We start from the raw sequence: 21,906 nt of genomic DNA on the forward strand, positions 1-21,906 counted from the left end.
TTCCCAGTCTGTAATCGAGTGTCAGTCCTGGCTTTTCAACTGACTAGAACTGTATGGGCAAAGCTGCTGAACCTCTGTTATAAAGTGAGGATGATAACAGCCACCTTACTGAGAAGAATGAGAAAGTGCAAAGTTAGTTAGTGCTCAGCAACTCAACCCAAAGAGGCCCAGACCAAGACAAGTTATAATTAAACTTCCAGAAGTTAAAGACAAGAAGACAATTTAAAAAGCAGCAAAAGAAAACAACTTATGTACAGGGGAACCCCCCCCCCCCAATAAGACTGTCAGCAGATTCTTTTGGCAGCAACTTTGCAGGCTAGAAGAGAGTGGCCTGATACAGTCAAAGTGCTGAAAGAATAAAACTGCCAACCAAGAATATTCTACCTGGGAAAGCCATCCTTCAAAATTGAAGGAGCGAGCAAGTTTTCCAGGCAAGGAAAAGCTAAAGAGGTTCATCACCACTAGACTGGCCTTACAAGAAATGTTAAAGGGACTTCTTTAAGCTGAAACACAAGGACACTCATTAATAATACGAAAATATATGAAATTGTAAATCTCAAAGGTAAAGGTAAATATATAAATTCAGAATAATCTAATGTTGTAACGGTAAGTACTTATAAACCTAGTGTGAAAGTTAAAAGACAAAATAGTAAAAATAATAATTTGTTAATGGATACACAAGATAAGATATAAATTGTGACATCACAAACAATGTGGATGGTGAGAGTAAAAATGCATTTGAACTTAAGTTGTTATCAACTTCAAACAGACTGTTGTATTTTATGTAAGTCTCATGGTATCCACAAAGCAAAACCTATGGTAGACAAAAAGGAATCTAAGCATATGACTACAGAAAATTGTCAGATCACAAAAGGAGAAAAAGGATCAAGAAAAGAAGGAACAAAGGAATTACAAAACAGCCAGAAAACAATGAACAAAATGGCAGCAAGTCCCTATCTATCAATAACTACTTTAAATATAATTTATAAATTCTCTGATCAAAAGACAGAATGGATAAAAACCAAGACCCATCTATATGCTGCCTGCAAGAGACTCACTCAGCTTTAAGGACACACAGACCGAAAGTGAAGGAATGGAAAAAGATATTCCATGCTAATGGAAACCAAAAGAAAGCTGGAGTAGCTACACTTAGACAAAATAGATTTTAAAACGAAGACTGTAAGAAGGGACAAAGAAGGCCATTATATAATGATAAAGGCATCAATCCACAAGAGGATATAACATTTGTAGATATTTATTATTTACATTAGCAGCACCTAAATATAAGCAAATATTAACATATCTAAAGGGAGAAAGAGCAATACAATAATAGGAGGGGACTTCATTACCCCACTTTCATCAGTGAATAGATTTTCATTTGCCAGAAAACCAATAAGGAAACATTGGTCTTAAATGACATTAGACCAGATGGACTTAACGCATTTACAGAACATTCCATCCCAAAGCAGGAGAATACACATTCTTCTCAAGCACACATGGAACATTTCTCCAGGATAGATCATATGTAAGGCCACAAAACAAGTCTTAATAAATTTAGAAGACTGAAATCATATCAAGCATCTTTTCTGACCACAAAAGTATGAAACTACAAATCAGTTACAAGAAGAAAACTGGAAAATTCACAAATACATGGACATTCAAACATGTTGCTCAACAACTGCTGGGTCAAAGAAGAAATCAAAAGAGAAATAAAATACCTGAGACATGAAAATGTAAATAGAGTTGGCCCTCCATATCTGTGGGTTCCATATCCACAGATCCAACCAACCATGGGTCAAAAGATTCAGGAAAAAAAAAAAAGTACCAGGAAGTTCCAAAAAGCAAAACTTGAATTTGCTACATGTTGGCAACTATTTACATAGCATTTACATTAGGTAATATAAGTAATCTACAGATGATTTAAAGTATACGGGAAGATGTGCATAGGTTATATTCAAATACTACACCATTATATATAAGGGACTTGAGCATCCGTGGATGTTGGTATCCACTAGGGATCCTGGAACCAATCCCCCACGAATACTGAGGGACAGCTATACAGCATACCAAATCTTATGGGATGCAACAAAAACAGTTTCTAAGAAGGAAGCTCATAACAATAAACACCTGCATTAAGAAACAAGAAAGATCTCAAATAGCCTAACTTCACACCTTAAGGAACTAGAAAAAGAACAAGCTAAGCCCAGAGTTAAGGAAGGAAATCTCAAAAGAGCAGAAATAAATGAAATGGAGACTAAAAAGACAATAGAAAAGTTCAATGAAACTAATAGCTATTTTTTTCTTTTGCCCAAAAGACAGATAAATAGACAAACCTTTAGCTAGAATCACCAAGAAAAATAGGGGACTCAAAATCAGAAATGAAAGAGGAGATATTACATTCGATACCACAGAAATACAAAAGAGACTACTATGAAATACTATAATGCCAGCAAAATGGACAACCTAGAAGAAATGGATAAATTGCTAGAAACATACAACCTTCTAATACTGAATCATGAAGAAATAGAAAATTAGGCCAATTACTATCAAGGAGATTGAATCAGTAATCAAAAACAACCTGACAAACAAAAATCCAGGACCAGATGGCTTCACTGGTTAATACCAATTCTCAAACTTTTCCAAAAAATAGAAGAGGAAACACTTCCAAACTCATTCCATGAGGCCAGCATTACTCTGATACCAAAACCAGACAAAGGAACTACAAGAAAGAAAATTACAGGCCAATATCTCTGATGAACATAGTTGCAAAAACCCTCAACAAAATATTAGCAAACTGAATTCAATAATACATTAAAGGAATCACACACCACAATCAAGTGGGATTTATTGGAGGAATGCAAGGATAGTCCAACATCCAGAAAATCAAGATGATACACCACATTAACAAAATGAAGGATAAAAATCATATGATCATCTTGATACAGAAAAAGCATCTGACAAAATTCAACCTCTGCTCATGATAAAAACTTTCACAAAAGTGGGTACACACCTCAACATCATAAAGGCCATATAGGACAGACCCACAGCTATCACACTCAATGGTGAAAAGCTGAAAGCTTTTCCTCAAAGATCAGGAATAAGACAAGGATGTCACTCTTGCCTTTAGGCAAGAAAAAGAGATAAAAGGCATTCAGATAGGAAAGGAGTAAGTTAAACTGTCACTATTTGCAGATGACATATATAGGGAACCCTGAAGACCACCAAAAAAGCTGTTAGCATAATAAATTCAGCAAAATTGCAGAATACAAAATCAATATACAAAAATCTGTTGTATCTAATAATCAACTATCAGAAAGAGAAATTAAGAAAACAATCTTATTTACAATTGCATCAAAAAGAATACAATACCTAGGAATGAATTTAACCAAGGAGGTGAAAGACTTGTGCACTGAAAAATTATAAGACACTGATGAAAGAAACTGAAGATATAAATAAATGGAAAGATTTTCTATGCTTATGGATTGGAAGAATTAATATTGTTATAGTGTCCACACTACCCAAAGCAATCTACAGATTCAATGCAATTCCTATCAATTTCCAATGGCATTTTTCACAGAAATAGAACAAACAATCCTCATGTTTGTATGGAACGACAAAGACACTGGACAGCCAAAAAGCAATGTTGAGAAAGAACAAAGCTGGAAGCACCACACTTCCTGATTTCAAACTATATTATGCAGCTATAGTAATCAAAACAGTATGGTATCGGTATAAAAACAGACACACAGATTAATGAAACAGAACAGAGAGCCCAGAAATAAACCTGTGCATATATGGTCAATTTATGACAAAGAAGCCAAGAATATACAATGGGGAAAGGCAGTCTCTTAAATAAATGGTGTTGGGGAAACTGGACAGCCACATGCAAAAGAATGAAACTGGATCACTATCTTACACCATACACAAAAATTAACTCAAAATGGATTAAAGTCTTGAACATAAGGCCTGACAACAAAAAACTCTTAGACGAAACCATAGGGAGTAAGCTCCTTGACATTGGTCTTGGCAATGTATTTTTGTATGTGACACCAAAAGCAAAGGCAACAAAGCAAATATAAATAAGACTACATCAATCTAAAAAGCTTCCATCAACAAAATGAAAAGGCAACCTATGGAATGGGAGAAATATTTGCAAATCATATATCTGATAATTTGGGTTAATATACAAAATATATAAAGAACTCATACAACTCAATAGAAAAAAAAATCCAATCAAAAAAATGGGCAAATGCTCTGAATAGACATTTTTCCAAAGAAAACATACATATGGTCAATACATAAATGAAAAGGTGCTCAGCATCACAAATCAGGGAAATGCAGATCAAAACCACGATGAGATATCACCTCACACCTGTTAGAATGGCAACTGTCAAAATGACAAGAAATAACAAGTCTTGGCAAGGATATGGAGAAAAGGTATCCATCGTGCACTGTTGGTGGGCATGTAAATTGATGCAGCCATTATGGAAAACACTAGAGATTCCTCAAAAAGTTAAAAACAGAACTACCATATGTTCCAGCAATTCTACTTCTGTGTATTTATCTGAAGGAAACAAAATCGCTATCTTGAAAAGGTATCTGCACCCCAGTGTTCATTACAGCATTATTTACAATAGCCAAGACATGGAAATGACCTAAGTGTTCACTAATACTGGATAAAGAAAATGGCACTGGATAAAGAATATGTGCTACATATGTATACATGTGTATATACATATAAAGAAGAAGGAAATACTGCCATTTGCAACAACATGGATGGACCTTGAGGACATTTTGCTAAATGAAATAAGAGAAAGACAGATACTGTATGATCTCACATGTTTAATTTTAAAAAAACCCCCACTGAACTCATAGATACAGAACAATTTGTTGGTTGCCAGAGGGTGGGGGTGGGCAGAATGAAGGTGGTTGATAGGTATAAAATTCCAGTTACAAGTAAGTCCTGGGGATGTAATATACAGCATGGCGATCATAGTTAACAACGCTGTATACTTGGAAGTTGCTAAGAGAATAGGTGTTAAAAGTTCTCAATTAAAAAAAAAATTGTAACTGTGTGGTGATGGATGTTAACTAAATTACTGTGGTAATCATTTCACAGTATAAACATATATCAAATCATTATGTTGTACACCTAAAACTAATACAAGGTGATAATTATACCTCAAAAAAAGTTGTGAAATATTAAATGTATATTGTTTTAAGATGCTAAATATGTGATAATATGTTATGTGGCAACAGAAAAATAAACATATCCCAATCGTAATTTGAGTAAGATTTTAAAACAGAATTTGACAAGCTGATTCTAAAATTTTAGAGAGAAATGGAGAGAAGTAAGGGTAGTCAAAACAGCCTTGGTGGGGGCTTCCCTGGTGGCGCAGTGGTTGAGAGTCCACCTGCCGATGCAGGGGACACAGGTTTGTGTCCCGGTCCGGGAAGATCCCACGTGCCACGGATCGGCTGGGCTCGTGAGCCATGGCCACTGGGCCTGCGCGTCCGGAGCCTGTGCTCCACAACGGGAGAGGCCACAACAGTGAGAGGCCCGCGTACCAAAAAAAAAAAAAACCAAAAAAACCCAAAAAAACAGTCTTGGAAAAAAATGACAAAGTTGTAGGATCCACAATACCTGGCTTTAAGATACACTATAACGTCACAGTAATGAAGACAGTATAGTATAAAAATAGGGGACAAATAGAGCAATGGAAAAGAAGAGAGGGTCCAGAAGTAGACCCATATTTAAAACCCAGCTGATTTTCAACAAAGGCATGAAAGCAAGTTCAATGAGGAAAGGAAAGACTTTCCAACAAATGGTGTTGGAAGACTGGATATCTACTTGAGAGGGAAAAGAATCTCAATCCCCACCTCACACTGTAAACAAAAATAACTTCAAGATGGATCACAGACCCAGAGCTTCTAGAAGAAAACATAGGTGAAATATGCTCCTGACTTTTGAGTAGGCAAAAATTTTCTTAGACACAGAAAGTAATAAAAGTAATAATAAAATGAAACATTGATAAATTATAATTCATCGGAATAAAAATCTGCTCATCAAAAGACCATTAAGATATATGTATAACTGATTCACTTTGCTGTACACCTGAAACGAACACAACATTGTATTGATAAGTCAACTATATTCCAAAAAAAAAAGACCATTAAGAAAAAGAAGTGGGAAGCCACAGAGTGGGAGAAAATATCGGCAAAATAAATCTGACTAAGATTTAGATCTAGAATATACAAATAACCTTTATAACAATAATAATAAGACAATACCCAGTAATAATAGGAAAGGAACAGTCTTCTCAACAAATGGTGCTGAGACACCTGGTCATCCACACACAAAAGGAAATTGGGTCCCTACCTCACATCATACACAAAAATTAAATGGATCAAAGACATTAAGTATAAGAGCAGCAACTATAGAACTCTTAGAATGAAACCTAAGTGTCAGTCTTTGTGACGCTGGGTTAAGCAGTGGTTTCTTAGACATGACACCAAGAACACAAGCGGGCAAAGGAAAAAAAATAAATTGGACTTCATCAAAATAATAAAAACTTTTGTACGTAAAAGGATGCTATGAAGAAAGTAAAAAAATACTTCCACAGAATAGGATATTTGAACGTCATGTATCTGATAGAGGACTTGTACCTAGAATATATTAAGGATTCTTACAACTCGATAGAAAGACAAAATACCCAGTTAAAAAAATGGGTAAAGGACTTGAAGACAGTTCTATAAAGAAGATATACAAATGGCCGACAAGCATGTGAAAAGATGCTCAACATCGTTACCATTAGGGAAACGCACATCAAAACCACAATGCTATACTACTTCACACCTACTAGGATGGTTATAATCAAGCATGCAGACAACAGCAAGTGTTGGTGAAGATATGGGAAAACTAGAACCCTTGGGTGCTGCTGGCAGGAATGTGAGAGACTGCAGGTGCTACAGAAAGCAGTTTGGAGTCCAAGGAACAGCCAAGAGGCCAGTGGGGCTGCAGCATAGGGAGCAGAGGAGGAGGCTGGGGCAGTTCATGTCGAGTCTTTTAGGCTCTTTATTTTTGCAGGTGCAATAAAAAGTCCCCCTGAGGAAGGGAACCAGATACACTGGAGGGGGACTGAGAGGACTTGCCCATGGACTGGGGGATTGTTGGTGTCCACGTTTCCATCCTGATCAGCTGGTAGGATGGAGCTGCTGTTTACTGATGGAGTGAAGATTGCAAGAACAGGTTTCGTGTGAAAACCTAGGGTTCCGTTTTAACTATGTTTAGTGCTGTGTCAGGGACTAATCTTACTTTTTCCTTTTAATTAAAGAATCTTAAAATTAAAGAGTTTTTGGCAGGGGCTTTTGGCTTTCCACCTGGAGACTACGTTTCCCTGCCTCCCCTTGCAGTATGTGTGGCCCTATGAGTAAACTGTTGCCAATGGAGTGAGAGTGGAAGGGGTATTGTGCTGCTTCCATGCAATAAAAATGACACTTGGAAAGAAAAAGAAATGGGGATTTTTCAAGCCTCTGGAAGCAAAAATTTTTACAATATGTTCTCCTGAATTATAGAACTCAAAAACCCCACTGTTAATAGCTAGCTACAGTTTTAATGGACTGGTTAAAAAGAAGCCCATGTGATTTGATAATATACGTTTTGGTTGGAATCCATGATGCTGCTTAGCCAAATAACCTTTGTCACCATGGAGACTGTACAACCTGCGTTCTAGCTTTTTTTTTAAAGTACATCAAAGGTTTGTTTCAAATCTGACAAGTTTTGTTCGTTCAAATCTGACAAGTTACATGATACACAAAAAGGAGACAATGGCAAAACACACTGTAAAGCTGTGTCCACCCCGTGGATCTCGTGCCCTGGGAAGGTAAGTGGATGGTCTGACTTACCTGCACATGCCACTCACTGCTCCACTTCTGTCCGCAGGTACTGGGTACAGTCTGAGATTTTTTTCAGCTGAGCAAAGTTTAATCTTTCTGAACACATAGGACATGTGCTTTCAGTGTTTAACATGCTGTTTGGAGAGGGAAAGACAGAGTAGATTAAATATTCCTTTACTTTTGGGTTATTGTGATGTGAAAACCAACTGTTCCTTTCTACTTCTTAGTACATGTTCATCATGAGACTTAAGAATTAGGAATATTCAGTCTCATGCAAAATCCCCTTTAAGGAAAATGTTCTCAAAGATCACAGAAGGTTCTTCCAAGAAGACAATTTGAGTCTTTAGAGATTTTTAAGTACATGAACAAATAAAGAGACCTCAGTATAAAAGTGGTTGAATAAAAGGCGTATTATTCGATAAATCTGTATGGCTGAGTGAAATGATGCGCACTTACATCTTGAATTCTGAATACAGTGCAGGGAAGTCGCAATGTGGACACACCGTCCAATCATCCTTTAACATATGTCGACCCTGGAAACAGTACGTTGAAGAATAAAATTCATCTTTATTTTTAAAACTCCCCCCATTCAATTATAATACATGGTTACAGTTAAAAGCCAGACAGACCTCTAAATTATGAAATTATTGATATTTCACATTGGTGGGTAATTAGAAATAGCATCAGAAGGACTAAAGTCAAATTTATCAGATTCACGTATAAAGAGAATAATCTTCAATATTGTGACACTACCTAGATTTATTTTCCTTTAAAATAAAGCTTACGTTAGCCTAGTGATGAACAAATAATCTGATATTTAAAAATTTTCTAATAATAGGTCTTAATATTAAAGTGTACAATAAAAGCCATCACTTATTAAGTGCTACAGCATGCCGGGAATTGTACTAAGGCTTTAAACATGTCCTCTCGGCAACCTGCAGTTTACCTCAATAGGCAGGTACTGTTAACTGATGGACCTAGCAAGGTAAAAGCAAATCGCACCAGGTTATGCAACCAGTAAGTGGCAGAAAGATGATCTAAGCCTAGGACCATCTGATCCCCAAGTGTGTGCTCTCCTGCCCCACAGTGCCTTCCTGATACTCACTTAGGTTATTATGTGCCTTGAATATAACTTTCAACTTTGCTGACCATGAAATTGTATGCTAAATGTTGCAGGAAATTTGAGGGATAAGATTATTTCAGAAGTGAAGAAAGTACTGACACACAATAAGTATTCAAATGGGCTGTAGATATATATGCAAAGAAAGGGAAATGATGATAAAGAAACTTACTGTTGCAATGCAATACGGGATGTTATTTTTACATCCAGGACAGAGGAGTTCACACTCTGGGAGAAGAAATTCGCAGAATGGACATGGGGTTGTGGCCTCTTCTGTCTCGGATGTATCGGGTCTCCTGTGAGGAAGAATCACATGAAATGCACCTACTTCTTCATAGTCAGACTCTGAGACTAGAGATACACGCTCCAGCCCACGGAGGAGGGAGAGGAATGAGGACTGCTCAGGCTAGCACTCCATGGCCACCTCTGGGAGCTCGAGTTCACAGCACATTATGTGGGAGAAAACACGGGTGGGTCTGGCTGTCTCGTGTCTTCCTTCGCACTGCAGCAGTGAGCTTGCCGCTTCTCTGTCTTCCCCTCTGTGTACTGAAGTCGTAAAGGCTGTCCAGGGCTGTGCGGCACAACTTTCTGTGACAGCGGCACTGTTCTGACTCTGCGCTCTCCAAGGCGGCAGCCATGAGCCACGTGGAGCTCAGAGCACTTGGATAGTGTGAGGAGCTAAGTTTTACATTTTATTCACTTTTAATTAATTTAAATTTAAATAGCCACATGCAGCCAGCAGATACCGTATTAGGCCTCATAGCTAAGAGTACTCTTGCGCGGGGAGAGAATAACCAGTGCCTCTTCAAGCTGGCACCTAGACTGGTGTGGCACGAAACTGGGGGATAATTGTGCTCTAGCTTTTTCTTCCCACCTCACTCTTCCTGATGGCAGGTATGTTGGGTCAGACTGATTTGGTCTGAAGCTACTTAGGCTTATCAGCTTTGAAAAAAAAAAGGGAGTGTTCCGTGTAGCCCCTATCCAGGTTAGAGTTCTCTGCCATGAGCCCAGCTAACAATAAGTAGTATTTGCTTCCCTTTGCCATTACTGGTGTAGCCATCTCCCTTGGCTGAGATGAGAGAGTTCTGGGTCAAGATTCAGGTATACCTGAGTTCCCTGGTCAAAATGGGACTAACAGGTACCCCAGATGTCATCGCTATGAACAAGTGGTAGTACAGAACTACTACAGGATTGCAGGTAATTTTTCCTTTTGTAAAGATGAGTGCTACTTTCTCCTAGTTTTCCTGTTGAAAACTAGGCTTTCTGAAGTGAGGATATGCCTTATGTGCCTTTGGAGCTACACAGGATTTTGAAATGAAGTCTCTTGGCAATAGGCGGTATAATTACCAAGTTTCTTACACTGAGAAATATCCACTCTTTGTCTGTGGCAGACACGCTGTTTGCTGCCTCCCTAATAGCAGTCTTTTCCTTCTTCCTTGCCAAGAGAACTTGGTTTTTACTCAGCAGTATGCTTTTCAGCTAGAGGTATCCACGCGGCTGAGTAGTGAGATGTAAATGCAAGTCCTGGGGGTGGCGTCCTTCCTAACTAAAAAGGCAAAAGACCTTTTCATCTTTTAATTTCCCTCCTTCTTTCTGCGTTGAATGGGGTACATGATGTTACCCCACCATGACAACCACCACTGTGCAGCCATGAGGAGGAAACCTGTGTGCTCTGGATGGTAAAGCCAAAAGGCAGAGGGATCGGTCCTTGGTGACATCGGGACACGGCACCACCAGCCCTGGGCTACGATGCCTTGTGCGTGAGTCACATAAATCAGATAAAGCCATCGTTGGGTTTCCAGGTGCTGGTAGCTGAGTACAATCCTAATTGCTACCCCCAATCTGTGTTCTTGTTGAGCCCACATAATAGCAGCTACGTTCTGAAAGATACGCTTGTGAAATGCAATTAGATGGTAGAAACAGCCGCCTACCTGACCATTGCCTCGATCTTCTTTTTGTATTTGACATCTATCTTGTTGCGGTACTCGGGCCTCATCAACATGGCTGCAAAGCTGAAGGCAGAGTTCTTCAGGCCGGCCCTGTGACACTCGATCACGGTAGACGTCAGGATCGGCACGATGTCTGCAACGCAAACGGAGGAGCAGAAAGAGCACGTTGCCTCTACTGGCGTGATGCCAGGATTGCACCTCTCTAAATTTGCTTTTTCTGACAAAGAACCAGAAGTGGACTGTTTAACGAGGAAAGGGCACGGCAGTGGAGTCAGGTAACTGCACACCACAATGTCTTTCCCCTGATTATACTGTGTTTTGCCTGTAACACCAGGACCCACACTCCCTCGAGGTAAACCTTTTGCGTGCGTCCTTCCCCGCCTCTGAGAGAGTTTTGCAGTTGACAGGACTGCTGATGAATGGGTGGGGAGATTAACAATTTCATGCACTAACCTCTCTGCGTGCACCTGTTTCTTCAGGACAGATACCTAAAAGTCAAATTACTGGCTCAAAGAACGTGACTTTAAAGAACAAATACTCCTAGCACAAATTGCCAAACCGCTTTCTAGAAAGGCCACAACAATGTCCATTCCATCCCGCTAGCAGTCATGAGAATGCCTGTCCTATCACACCCGTTGCCAGCATGGTGTACAATTATTTTAGTCTTTTTTATGTAACAAAAAAGAACACATTTAGAGAACAGGGGTTGGTGAATTATGACCTGTGAGCTAAATCTGGCCCTCTGTTTCTGTATGGCCCATTTGCTAAGAAAGACTTTTACATTTTTAAACAACTGGAAAAAAAATCAAAAGGAGAAGAATATTTTGTGACATGTGAAAGGTTTATGAGGTTCAAATTTTAGTGTCCAAAAGAATAAAGTTCTGCTGTAACACAGCCATGCTCATCCATTTATGTATGGGTCACGCCGAAACGGCAGAGTTGAATAGTTGCAACAGAGACCACGTGGCCCACAAAAGCCGCAAACATTCAACATCTGACCCTTTACAGTAAACGTCTGTTGACCCCGTCATGGAACGTGACAAAATCTAATCACTGAAAAATGTTATAATGACAAGTCTTTTAGAATACTGGGACCTTTTTCAGAGGCAATGGTCTACAGTGGTTGAGAACACAGAGTCAGAGTTGCTGGCTGACAGTATGGTCTTGGGCAAGTGTTACCTCACTTCTTTTGCCCCAGTTTGCTTATCTGTAAAATAGGGAAAATAACAATAGGCCACTTGTGTGCAATCTTGAGACTGTATTCCTTAGAAGGATCTGCCTGAAACTGGGATCTGGGAACTTGGATTTTGGGAGAGTTCCTGCCATTTCCAGAACTGAGAAGAGTGGCTGCCTGTGCCTGACCTTTTTGTACAAATAGGGTTTATGCGGAACACCTGCTTTCTGGGAGTCTGAAATTTGGTACATGTTAAGCACGGGGTGCTGACGTGGCCAGCTCCCCAAGACCACCCCCGGGTACCGAGTCTCTCACAAGCACCCTGGTAGACACCACCTTCCACGTGCTGCCTGGAGGTGCTGAGTGTGTCCAGTGCGACTTTACTGGGGTGAGAGTGGTGGCAGGGGGGCTGTGGACGCTCGCCCCTGACCTCCGGCCCCCCACCCCCTGCACCTTTCCCCTCTGCCGATTTTGCTTTGTATCCTTTCCCTGTAATAAATCTTAGCTTTAGCACTACTATATGTTGAGTTATGTGAATCCCCCTCGTGAATTTTCACGCCTGGGGGTGGTCTTGGGGACGGACGCCGGTTACACCACTTCATGGGGTTGCTGTGAGGATTAAATGAGTTACTACGTGTAGAGAAGAGCGGCTGGCAGAGTCCGTGAGGATGATCTTGGTGTGCTACAGTCGGGCAGACATGGGGACAACAGGCTCCTCTCAGTACTCACGTGACGGAAATTTGCTGATGTTGTTGGCCACCCGGATAAGCATACGTGCCCCTTTCATATGATCTCCATTTTTAACGTGAATCTGAAATAAATGATAAATTTTACTCTTCTTAGAGACTTTGATTAACCCTAATCCATGTTTCATTCACCCAAATAAACAACTCCTTGATTGTGACCCTGAACGGGTGGTCACGGGCTCCTTGCAGCCTTACTTTAATGCCACTTGGGGTTTCTCTCTTACTTATCCTCCTTCCAGCAGCTGCTACCTGGCCCCCTGGCCTCACTGGCCTCACCCCTACTCTACACTCAGCTTTTTACTTTGCCTGAGACCACTCAACATGAGTTCAAATCCTTGGTCCATCTCTTACTGGCCATTAAGGGGGGGACTAACAAGTTGTTGTGAGACCTGAAAGCTGAGTTATGAGTTAGGCAGGAGAAAGGATGAGTTGTTATAGGAAGAGGGCGCTGCCTGTGTAAGGGAAGGGGCAACGATGGTTGGAGGGGCCTGAGCTTAGGTAAGTACAAGTGGGATCTGTGATGAAAGGAGGGGGTCCACTTAGGATGACATGAGGCTGGGGAGTCGGCAGGGCCAGACCACAATGTCACTGCTGTCGTCCAGTGAGAGGAGGCGGTCCACAGAGGGCAGGCAGTGGGAATGGAGAGAAGTAGACAGACGAGGAGTCAGAACTGATGATATCTGGTGAGAAGGTGAAGGGTGAGTACGGAATAACTCCCAGGCATAACATCCATCCGGTCTAAGCACGTGGATGATGGTATAATTTACTGAGCACTGCAATGTAATTCATAAATATTAACTGAATCTAAAGTCACCCTCCACTGACTCCCTGGGCCTCAGACTACCCGGCTCAGCCACCCATGTGCAAAGGCCCCAGGCTGTCCTTCAGCCAAAGTCCCTGTCTCAGCTCTGGGGAGGAAGCATCCACCAAAGCCAAGTCTCCATTTCCCCTGAAATGTGGCTGACTTTCTCCAGTCCTTTGTGTCAAAGAGGGCTGTGACATTTTTACATCAATTCTTATTTGATAAGGTCTAATAGTTTCCCTTTTGATACCACAAGCAGTTAAAAATCTTGAAAATATCTGGTGCTTGAGTAAGAGACTGGAGCAGAGGGGAAGTCACACGGGTGCTCTTCAGTGGAAGGGGAAGAGGATGTCTGGTCCAGTGGAAGTGATGGGCCAGCTCCTGGGGCCGGAGGAAAAGAAAAAGACTCGAGAACCATCCCTATGGCTTTTAGTGGAAGAAAGCCCTGGTCCTGGAGGGCTTCTTACAGCAATCCTTATTTTTGTTCCATCTTCCACTAACTTGTTTCTATCCTCCCCTCCACCCCTAAAGGCTGGATTCTGTGCCCCAGCACATTGGCACCAGCACTGATGTATGAAGCTGAGAAAGTCCTCCCTCCCCCTTTCTATTCCTTTCTGTACGAGAGAAGGGACCCCATGTGGCTCCGAAGGGAAATGTACTCCTGGTGGTGCAAGTTGGAATTCTAAGTTTTCTCTTACAATCAGGACTATAGACCTATGGGGCCTAAAATGGTAGCCACTAGTCACATGTGGCTAGTTAAATAAAAATTAAGATTATATAAAATTTAAAGTTCAGTTGATCAGTTGCACTATCTGTATTTCAAGTGCTCCACAGCCAGGCTAGTGGATACAGAACACTTCTAGCACTGCAGAAAGTTCTATTGGGTGGTGCTGTTATGGACCATAATAAGGATCTAAGCCATTCATAACGTGATTGCTGTAACCTAGAAAGCTTCAAAATTGTGTAAGCTCTTGTGGTCTGGCCTGAAAACCGACTTAGCATTAATATGGAAAGATGTACTTTGACATAAATGAAAATTTGGAAAAGTATGTAAGTTGGCATCTACCTGTATTTTTACAAAGATATGTGTCTGTATATAACTATGTGTGTGTGTGTGTATATATATATATATATATACACACACATATAACATTTATGTAAATTATAAATAGAAGTATTTCAGGTTTGCATATTCTATTTTGCTTTTATTGAAAATCACTGATTAAAAAATATCAGTGATTTTTATGGACATAAATATATTCCTAATGTAAAAAAAAAGGGTGCACACACGTATTTTAGAAATATGGAGGATATATACAACACAGTGTTAACAATTGTTATATCTGGTGATGGATTTAAAGGGGGCAAGTTATTTTTTCATTATACTTTTCTATATTCTCTAAATTTTCTCATTGAATATCTATTTTATATTCAGATGAAAATTAAATAGTATTAAAACACAGTGGAATTACATAAAACCCACTATCCTACAATAAATAAACTTAGGAAGCTCTGGTTAAACAAAAATGTTTTCCGTAAATCTTTTTTTGACCAAGTAATACATTTATATGCTTCAAAATCAAAACAGTATAAAAAGATATACTATATGGAGAAACCTGTTCTCCCTCTTCTCCCCTGACTGGGTTTGGTGCCACGCCTCCTCTGCCCCACGCCTTGATCCCTTTAGGAAACTATGTTTCCTAGACTTTTTTTAAAAGTATATTTCTAATTTTATTTGCAATGAAAACATATATATATATTTCTGCCTTTGGGTACACAAAAGGCAGCATATTGTATAATTATTCTGTATCTTGCTTTTTCGGTTAGCGCTACAGAGATCTAGGAAATGGCTCTAGTCCAATGGAGAGGTGCCCAGAACGAAAGACCTTCAGGTGATTAGCGCACCTGGCAGACTGTGTCCCAAGTCACTCAAAGGGCCTCACCTTCACTAGTATGTAACTGTGCAGAATCATGAGGTTGGTGGCCATTTCAGAGGGAATTTTGATCTTCTGAGATTTAAGTTCTGCGTACATGCTGAAGAGAACGTCATGTGCATTCCGATAGTTTCCTTGAAAAGAGGTGGTAAGATGACATTACTGCAAAGGATGAGATCTGAGGACTTTCTATGGGCCACCATTTTACAGGTGGATTTTGTTAATCATCTTATTAAGTTACTAAGTAATAAAGAATGACATTTAATTCCATATTTTCCAAAATTGTATTCCATATTTATGAACAACTAAAAGAATCAGCTTGCAAAAATTAGTGAAGATGTCAGACTAATTCTGACTTGTTCAATGAGTATTTACAGAGCATAGACATGAACAGACCCATTCTAGATATTCTATAAACAGTCCCTGCGTGTTATAAAGAACTAGGTCAATAAAAATACCACATCGTCTTCCACCTTGTAATATGTTTTATATTGTTAAGGCCAAACACCTGGGATGGAAAGAAAGTGTAGTGAAAGTGCAGGGGGGGTCTGTGGGCTGGAGAGGTCAGAGAAGCCATCGTCCAGGAGACAGAACTGTGAGGAGGAGAGGAACTAGCACCGAACATGAGAAGGCTTCACTGGGGCTGTTCTGTGATGGTGAATGATTTTACTTCCCTGAAGCCCAGAAATGGTCATCCGCCTAGCCTTTTGGGCTCAAAGCAATCCTAGATTGGAAATGGACAGAGAAGGGACTGGAGCTGGCTTCTACTACTTGTTTGGGGAGAAAAGCATGCCTACTGGGGACCTACCTGCAGACTGCTCTTCCCTGGCAATGATGATGGCAGTCCGGGCGGCTTCTCGGTACTGCTTCAGGGCCATGTACAAGCGGAACAGGTACTTGGCATCCTGACATACAAGCCGTTAGAGAAACATCACTTTCTGCATTTGCTAAAGGGAGAAACATCTAAAATTTTGCATTTCTGTTAGAATCACGTTCACTTTCCAGTAACTGAGGGTTGAAATTTTTTTTTTTTTTTTAAAGAAGATGTTGGGGGTAGGAGTTTATTAATTAATTAATTAATTTTTGCTGTGTTGCGTCTTCGTTTCTGTGCGAGGGCTTTCTCCAGTTGTGGCAAGCGGGGGCCACTCTTCATCGCGGTGCGCAGGCCTCTCACTATTGCGGCCTCTCTTGTTGTGGAGCACAGGCTCCAGACGCGCAGGCTCAGTAGTTGTGGCTCACGGGCCTAATTGCTCCGCGGCATGTGGGATCCTCCCAGACCAGGGCTCGAACCCGTGTCCCCTGCATTAGCAGGCAGATTCTCAACCACTGTGCCACCAGGGAAGCCCAAAATTGTTTTTTTTTTTAAAGCCAACAAATAAAGAATTATTTATCGGGCTTCCCTGGTGGCACAGTGGTTGGGGGTCCGCCTCCCGATGCAGGGGGCGCAGGTTCATGCCCCGGTCCAGGAGGATCCCACATGCTGCGGAGCGGCTGGGCCCGTTGGCCATGGCCGCTGAGCCTGCGCGTCCGTCCGGACCCTGTGCTCCGCAACGGGAGAGGCCGCAGTGGTGGGAGGCCCGCGTACCGCAAAAAAACAAACAAAAAAAGAATTATTTATCAAGTATTTATTCAGGGTTTAATATGTGCCAGGTAAGTATTCTAAGTATCCTTAGAAGTAATAACTCGGTTAAATCCTCATACCCTCCCTGGGAGGAAGGTGCGATTTTGTACTAATTTCACTGATGAGAAACTGAAACATAACAGCACCTCTCCAGAGCCAGGATCTGAAGCACAGTGGTCTGGCTTCAGAGTCTGCGTGCTAACCCTAGTCCATAGAGTTCTCTCTCATGTGCTTCACACGGAAAGGTGCTCTTATACAATGTAGCAACTTCGCAAGATTTCAAAAATTTTTACACCTATATAAATTTCTCTGGCCTATAAAATTTTCTTTGGCCCATTTTCCATTTCTATGTTAACTCTAAACAATTTCACATACTTGATGCTGGTGTGCTGATTATTAGAATAAGTGGACATAAGGTGAGGTGATTCGGCACAGTTTAAGGGCCTGTGCCCTTTGGCAGATTAACTTAGCCTCCCTGGGTCTCAGTGTCTTTATCTGTAAAATACAGAAAACGGACTCAGGGATCAGGATGGCTACAATCCTCTCCAGCTATGACACTCCAGCACCTTGTATCCAAATCACTTACAACTGACCCTTGAACAATGCTGGGGTTAGGGGACGCCGACCTCCATGCAGTTGAAAATCAGTGTTTAATTTATAGTCACCCTTCTGTATCTGCAGTTCCTCTGTATCCTCGGATTCAATCAACCTGAGATTGGGTAGTACTATAGTATTCACTATTGAAAAAAATCTGTGTATAAGCGGACCTGTGCAGTTCACACCCGTGTCGTTCAAGGGTCAACTGTACTCGAGTTTCCTTCACAAGCAGATCCCCTTAAAACACCAAAGCAAAAGTGAAAAAAAAGGCTCTAGGGGCATTCTGAAAAAGGTCTGTCGTCCTTAGGACTGAGAGAAGACCAACTTCTGCACAAAATCCAAGAGTCACCTATTTCGAAAACGTGTTCTTAATGATTTATTTCTATTTTATATTTTCAGTGAGTTACTTTTACAGTAAATAGGATTTTTATTAAGTCCCCAAATTTCTGAAATATGAACAAAGTACACTGATTTTTAGGGATTAGTGCTAACTCGCGGTTTTAGTAATCATTTTTATAGTTCCTAGAATAAATAAAACTCTATAACATTTGAGAAAAATTGTGGGTGGTGAGGATTGTTACCCAGAAGGGCGTGGCTATTTCACAGGGGGCAATGCCAATTTCAAAGAGTGAATGTACACAATATCTAAAATGCAGGGTCTGTCTAGATGACCTAAAGCTGCACCCAGAAAGAAAATTTTTTACATCTATGATGCAAAAGCCATAATAGATAAAAACAGGGCAGAATAAAGTAAAACCATAACTAAGATACTTGAGAATCTCAGTGGCGAAAACACTTTTAGTACCTTAGGCATGCCATCACTCTCCCCCATAAGGTGGTCTATCAGTTGACTGGTCAGCAGTTCATCTTTGGCCTGACCAACCTGTTTAGGAAGAGAAAGAAACAATATAAGTCCAGCATCTTAAACTTAGGAAGGGGTGGTCATGGATGGCGGGGTGGCGGGGGGAGGACAAATAATCTACTGAGGAGATGAAATTTAAAAATTGTGTAAAAATACCTATAATCAAGTGCCTGAAACATGATGTAAGCTCAGGGTATGTCTTCATTCATTTGTAGAGTTTCCATTAATAAAAACCATCCTTAGAAGCTATAGCTTTTCTAAGTTGCCGTATCAAAATACTGTGGTATTTTTTTTACACACAGAGAGAATGTACTTCTTGGATGTTTCAATAAAAACTTTCTTAAGTGACTGTGACATGGAGAGAATGCCATCTTGAGCACAGGAACTGGGCCTTATACAACAATATACCTCCAAGTGCCTCATCTCCAGCAGCTCCCTGAGAAAAGGCACCTGCATATGGCTACATGTAATTTAAAGTAGAAATAAAAGTACGGCCAGAGGGTCCCAGAAGAGGGCAGGCAGCTGGAAATGTGGGGTGGAGTTCTGGAGAGGACTTTGGCCTGGAAATCTGGATTTGAGAGTCATCTCCATAAAGCTCAGACTTAAATCACTGCCGTGTTGATCAGGAAAATTATTTATCAAATTGGAGGACGGAAATGTATTAGATTTAGATAGTAGGAATAGTTACTGACAAGACTAGGAGGCTTAAGAGTCTTGTGTCTATAAAGAAGAGGTGAGCCAAGAACCCAACTGGAGCTCAGCCAAGGAGAAGGAACATTGAACAGCGCAGTCACATTAGCGATACAGTGAGAAAAGCTACCAGAAAAGAAAGGAAACTCATTAGGGACAGATCAACATGTTGGCCTAGCTTGCCACCCCTCCGGGAAAGTGTAAGGAAAAGTTCGGAATTTCATTGTGCAGGAGAGGAAGGATGAGATCAGCTGACTTGAGCACAGAAGAGGTCGCCGTGAACCTGTGGGGGACAGAGGCTCTCAGGCTGCAGAATTTCTGCACGCTCCACTGACTGTGGTTGTCACCGGTGTAGGAAAGCTAAGCTTTGACCAATCTGTTGCCTCTGCTCTCGCCACTGCTCTAAGGAAGGAAGAGAAGGTAGAGCTCATCACCTCGATGGCTTTTGTGCGTGGCTTTGGGTGAATAAGCCCGTACGGAGAAATGGTTAAAGCAAGGGCTTTGGGGTCAGCCTGCCTGAGGTCAAAAGATAACCTGTGTGATCTAGAGCAGGTCACTCTTGGGACCTCAAAGAGGATAAAAACAATACCTAACTCACAGAATTGTTGTAAGCATTAAATAAGTTAATACACATAAAGGGCTTGGACTGGTGCCAAACAGGCAGTGTTGCCAGCTAAAGCAAACAAAAAATATAAGATGCCCAGTTAAGTTTGAATTTCAGGGACTTGATCACACCCAAGACATTAGGATAGATGGAAAGGGGAGCCAGCAGGGAACAGATGTGGCCACTCAGAATTAAAGTTAAAAGAAGGGTGGAGACAGAATGCTGAGGACACTTCCACTGATGGGCAGAGGAGCCAGAGAAGGAGGCTGAGAAGGGACATCTGAGGAGTACCTGGAGAGCAGAGAAGCAGTGTTCTAAGGGAGTAAGAAGTTCGAGAAAGATGCGCTGTAATAGCGTAAAATGCTGCCATAACATGGCGTAGGGTGCAGGCTGAGAAGGGACGTCCGTATTTAGCAAGGATGAGATCAGTGGGGACCTTTTAGAGAAGGTTTACAGAGGGGTGAAGGCAGAAGCTGACTGCAAGGTGAGCAGGCCCCCCACAAAGCTAACCGTCGGATGCTGTACAGACCCATCTTTCCCATCCCTATCGTGGGTTCTCTCAGGTGATGATTCCCAACTAGGGGTCTATTACTGCCCCCCTTCTCCAACACACACACCAAGAAGGTATTTCAGAACTCTGAGGTGTAGAGGATGGGCGTGGGGGTGAGTGAAGCATGAACATTTTAAAGATGTTCTCAAATGATTAAGGGCTATGCCTTCTGGTTGAGAATCAGCAGGTACCAGTGCACAGGTTGTGAGAAAATGCATGTTACAAGTAAAGGTGACTTATTTTTTTCAGGGGAGGTGTCTCAAGGTGGAAAGAAGATAAAGGGATAAAGGAATGGGAAGGAAACTAATATCACCTGCATAGTAGTTTCAATAAATACTGAGTGTCCACAATGTGCTAAACACTCTATAAAGAGATGGGCCTTTGACCTTGAGGAACTACTAATCTGAAGGGGGTTAACTTTAGCAGTAAGTAAGGTTCAGAGTACTTACAGGATTCCAAGGAGGGTGAAATTTCATCCAGAGGACAGTTCAGGAAAACTTTACAGGGAGTGGCGTGTGAAGTGGGTCCTGCATGTTGGGTAGGAGGCAGGGGTGCAGGAGGGAGGGCGTCCTAGGTGTGGGTAACAGCAAGAGCGAAGGAGCAATATCAAGAAATTATTGTTGGGGGGCTTCCCTGGTGGCGCAGTGGTTGAGAGTCTGCCTGCCGATGCAGGGGACACGGGTTCGTGCCCCGGTCCAGGAAGATCTCACATGCCACGGAGCAGCTGGGCCCGTGAGCCATGGCTGCTGAGCCTGTGCGTCCGGAGCCTGTGCTCCGCAACGGGAGAGGCCACAACAGTGAGAGGCCCGCGTACCGCAAAAAAAAAAAAAAAAAAGAAGAAATTATTGTTGGAGAAACTGGAATCCCAATACATTGTTGCTGGGAATTTAAAGTGGTGTAGCTGCTTTGGGAAACAGTTTGGCAGTTACTCAAAATGTTAAACATAGACTTAACATGTGGCCTAGCAGTTCTGCTCCTAGGTATATACCCAAGAGAAATGAAAACACATGTCCACACAAAAACTTGTACACAAATGTTCACAGCAGCATTATTCATAATAGCCCCAAAGTGGAAACAACCCAAATGTGTATCAACTGATGAATGGATAAATGCAGCGTGTACACATTCAATTAAATATTATTAGGCTTTAAGAGGAATAAAGTACTGATACATGTTACAACAATGCATCTATCTGATGAAACGACTTGTATCCAGAATATATAATACAGTCCTACAAATCAGTAAGAATGAGATGATACAATTAAAAATTAGAAAAAAGATTTGAACAGAACTTATAAAAGAGGATATTTGAATGGCTAATGAACACATGAAAAAATGCTCACTTTCATTATTCTTTTGAA

General features: G+C 41.1%; 1 protein-coding gene across 4 annotated transcripts in view; it reads right to left on the reverse strand.

Moving 5' to 3' along the window:
* WDR19 (WD repeat domain 19) overlaps positions 1 to 21,906 on the reverse strand; it is an 84,419-nt gene that overhangs the window by 471 nt on the left and 62,042 nt on the right. For all 4 annotated transcript variants that reach the window (XM_029234599.1, XM_029234598.1, XM_029234601.1 and 1 more), the window contains 8 exons: positions 18,645 to 18,722; positions 16,430 to 16,526; positions 15,631 to 15,755; positions 12,869 to 12,950; positions 10,948 to 11,098; positions 9,189 to 9,312; positions 8,353 to 8,429; positions 7,906 to 8,030 (listed from right to left, as the gene is read on the reverse strand). In XM_029234599.1, the coding sequence (XP_029090432.1) occupies positions 7,919 to 8,030; positions 8,353 to 8,429; positions 9,189 to 9,312; positions 10,948 to 11,098; positions 12,869 to 12,950; positions 15,631 to 15,755; positions 16,430 to 16,526; positions 18,645 to 18,722 (846 nt within the window). In that variant the 3' untranslated portion in view covers positions 7,906 to 7,918. The remainder of the gene's footprint in view (positions 1 to 7,905; positions 8,031 to 8,352; positions 8,430 to 9,188; positions 9,313 to 10,947; positions 11,099 to 12,868; positions 12,951 to 15,630; positions 15,756 to 16,429; positions 16,527 to 18,644; positions 18,723 to 21,906) is intronic.

This window comes from Monodon monoceros, unplaced genomic scaffold (genome assembly GCF_005190385.1).
Source record: "Monodon monoceros isolate NGI ecotype Baffin Bay Population unplaced genomic scaffold, NGI_Narwhal_1 Super_Scaffold_20, whole genome shotgun sequence".
NCBI lineage: Eukaryota > Metazoa > Chordata > Mammalia > Artiodactyla > Monodontidae > Monodon > Monodon monoceros.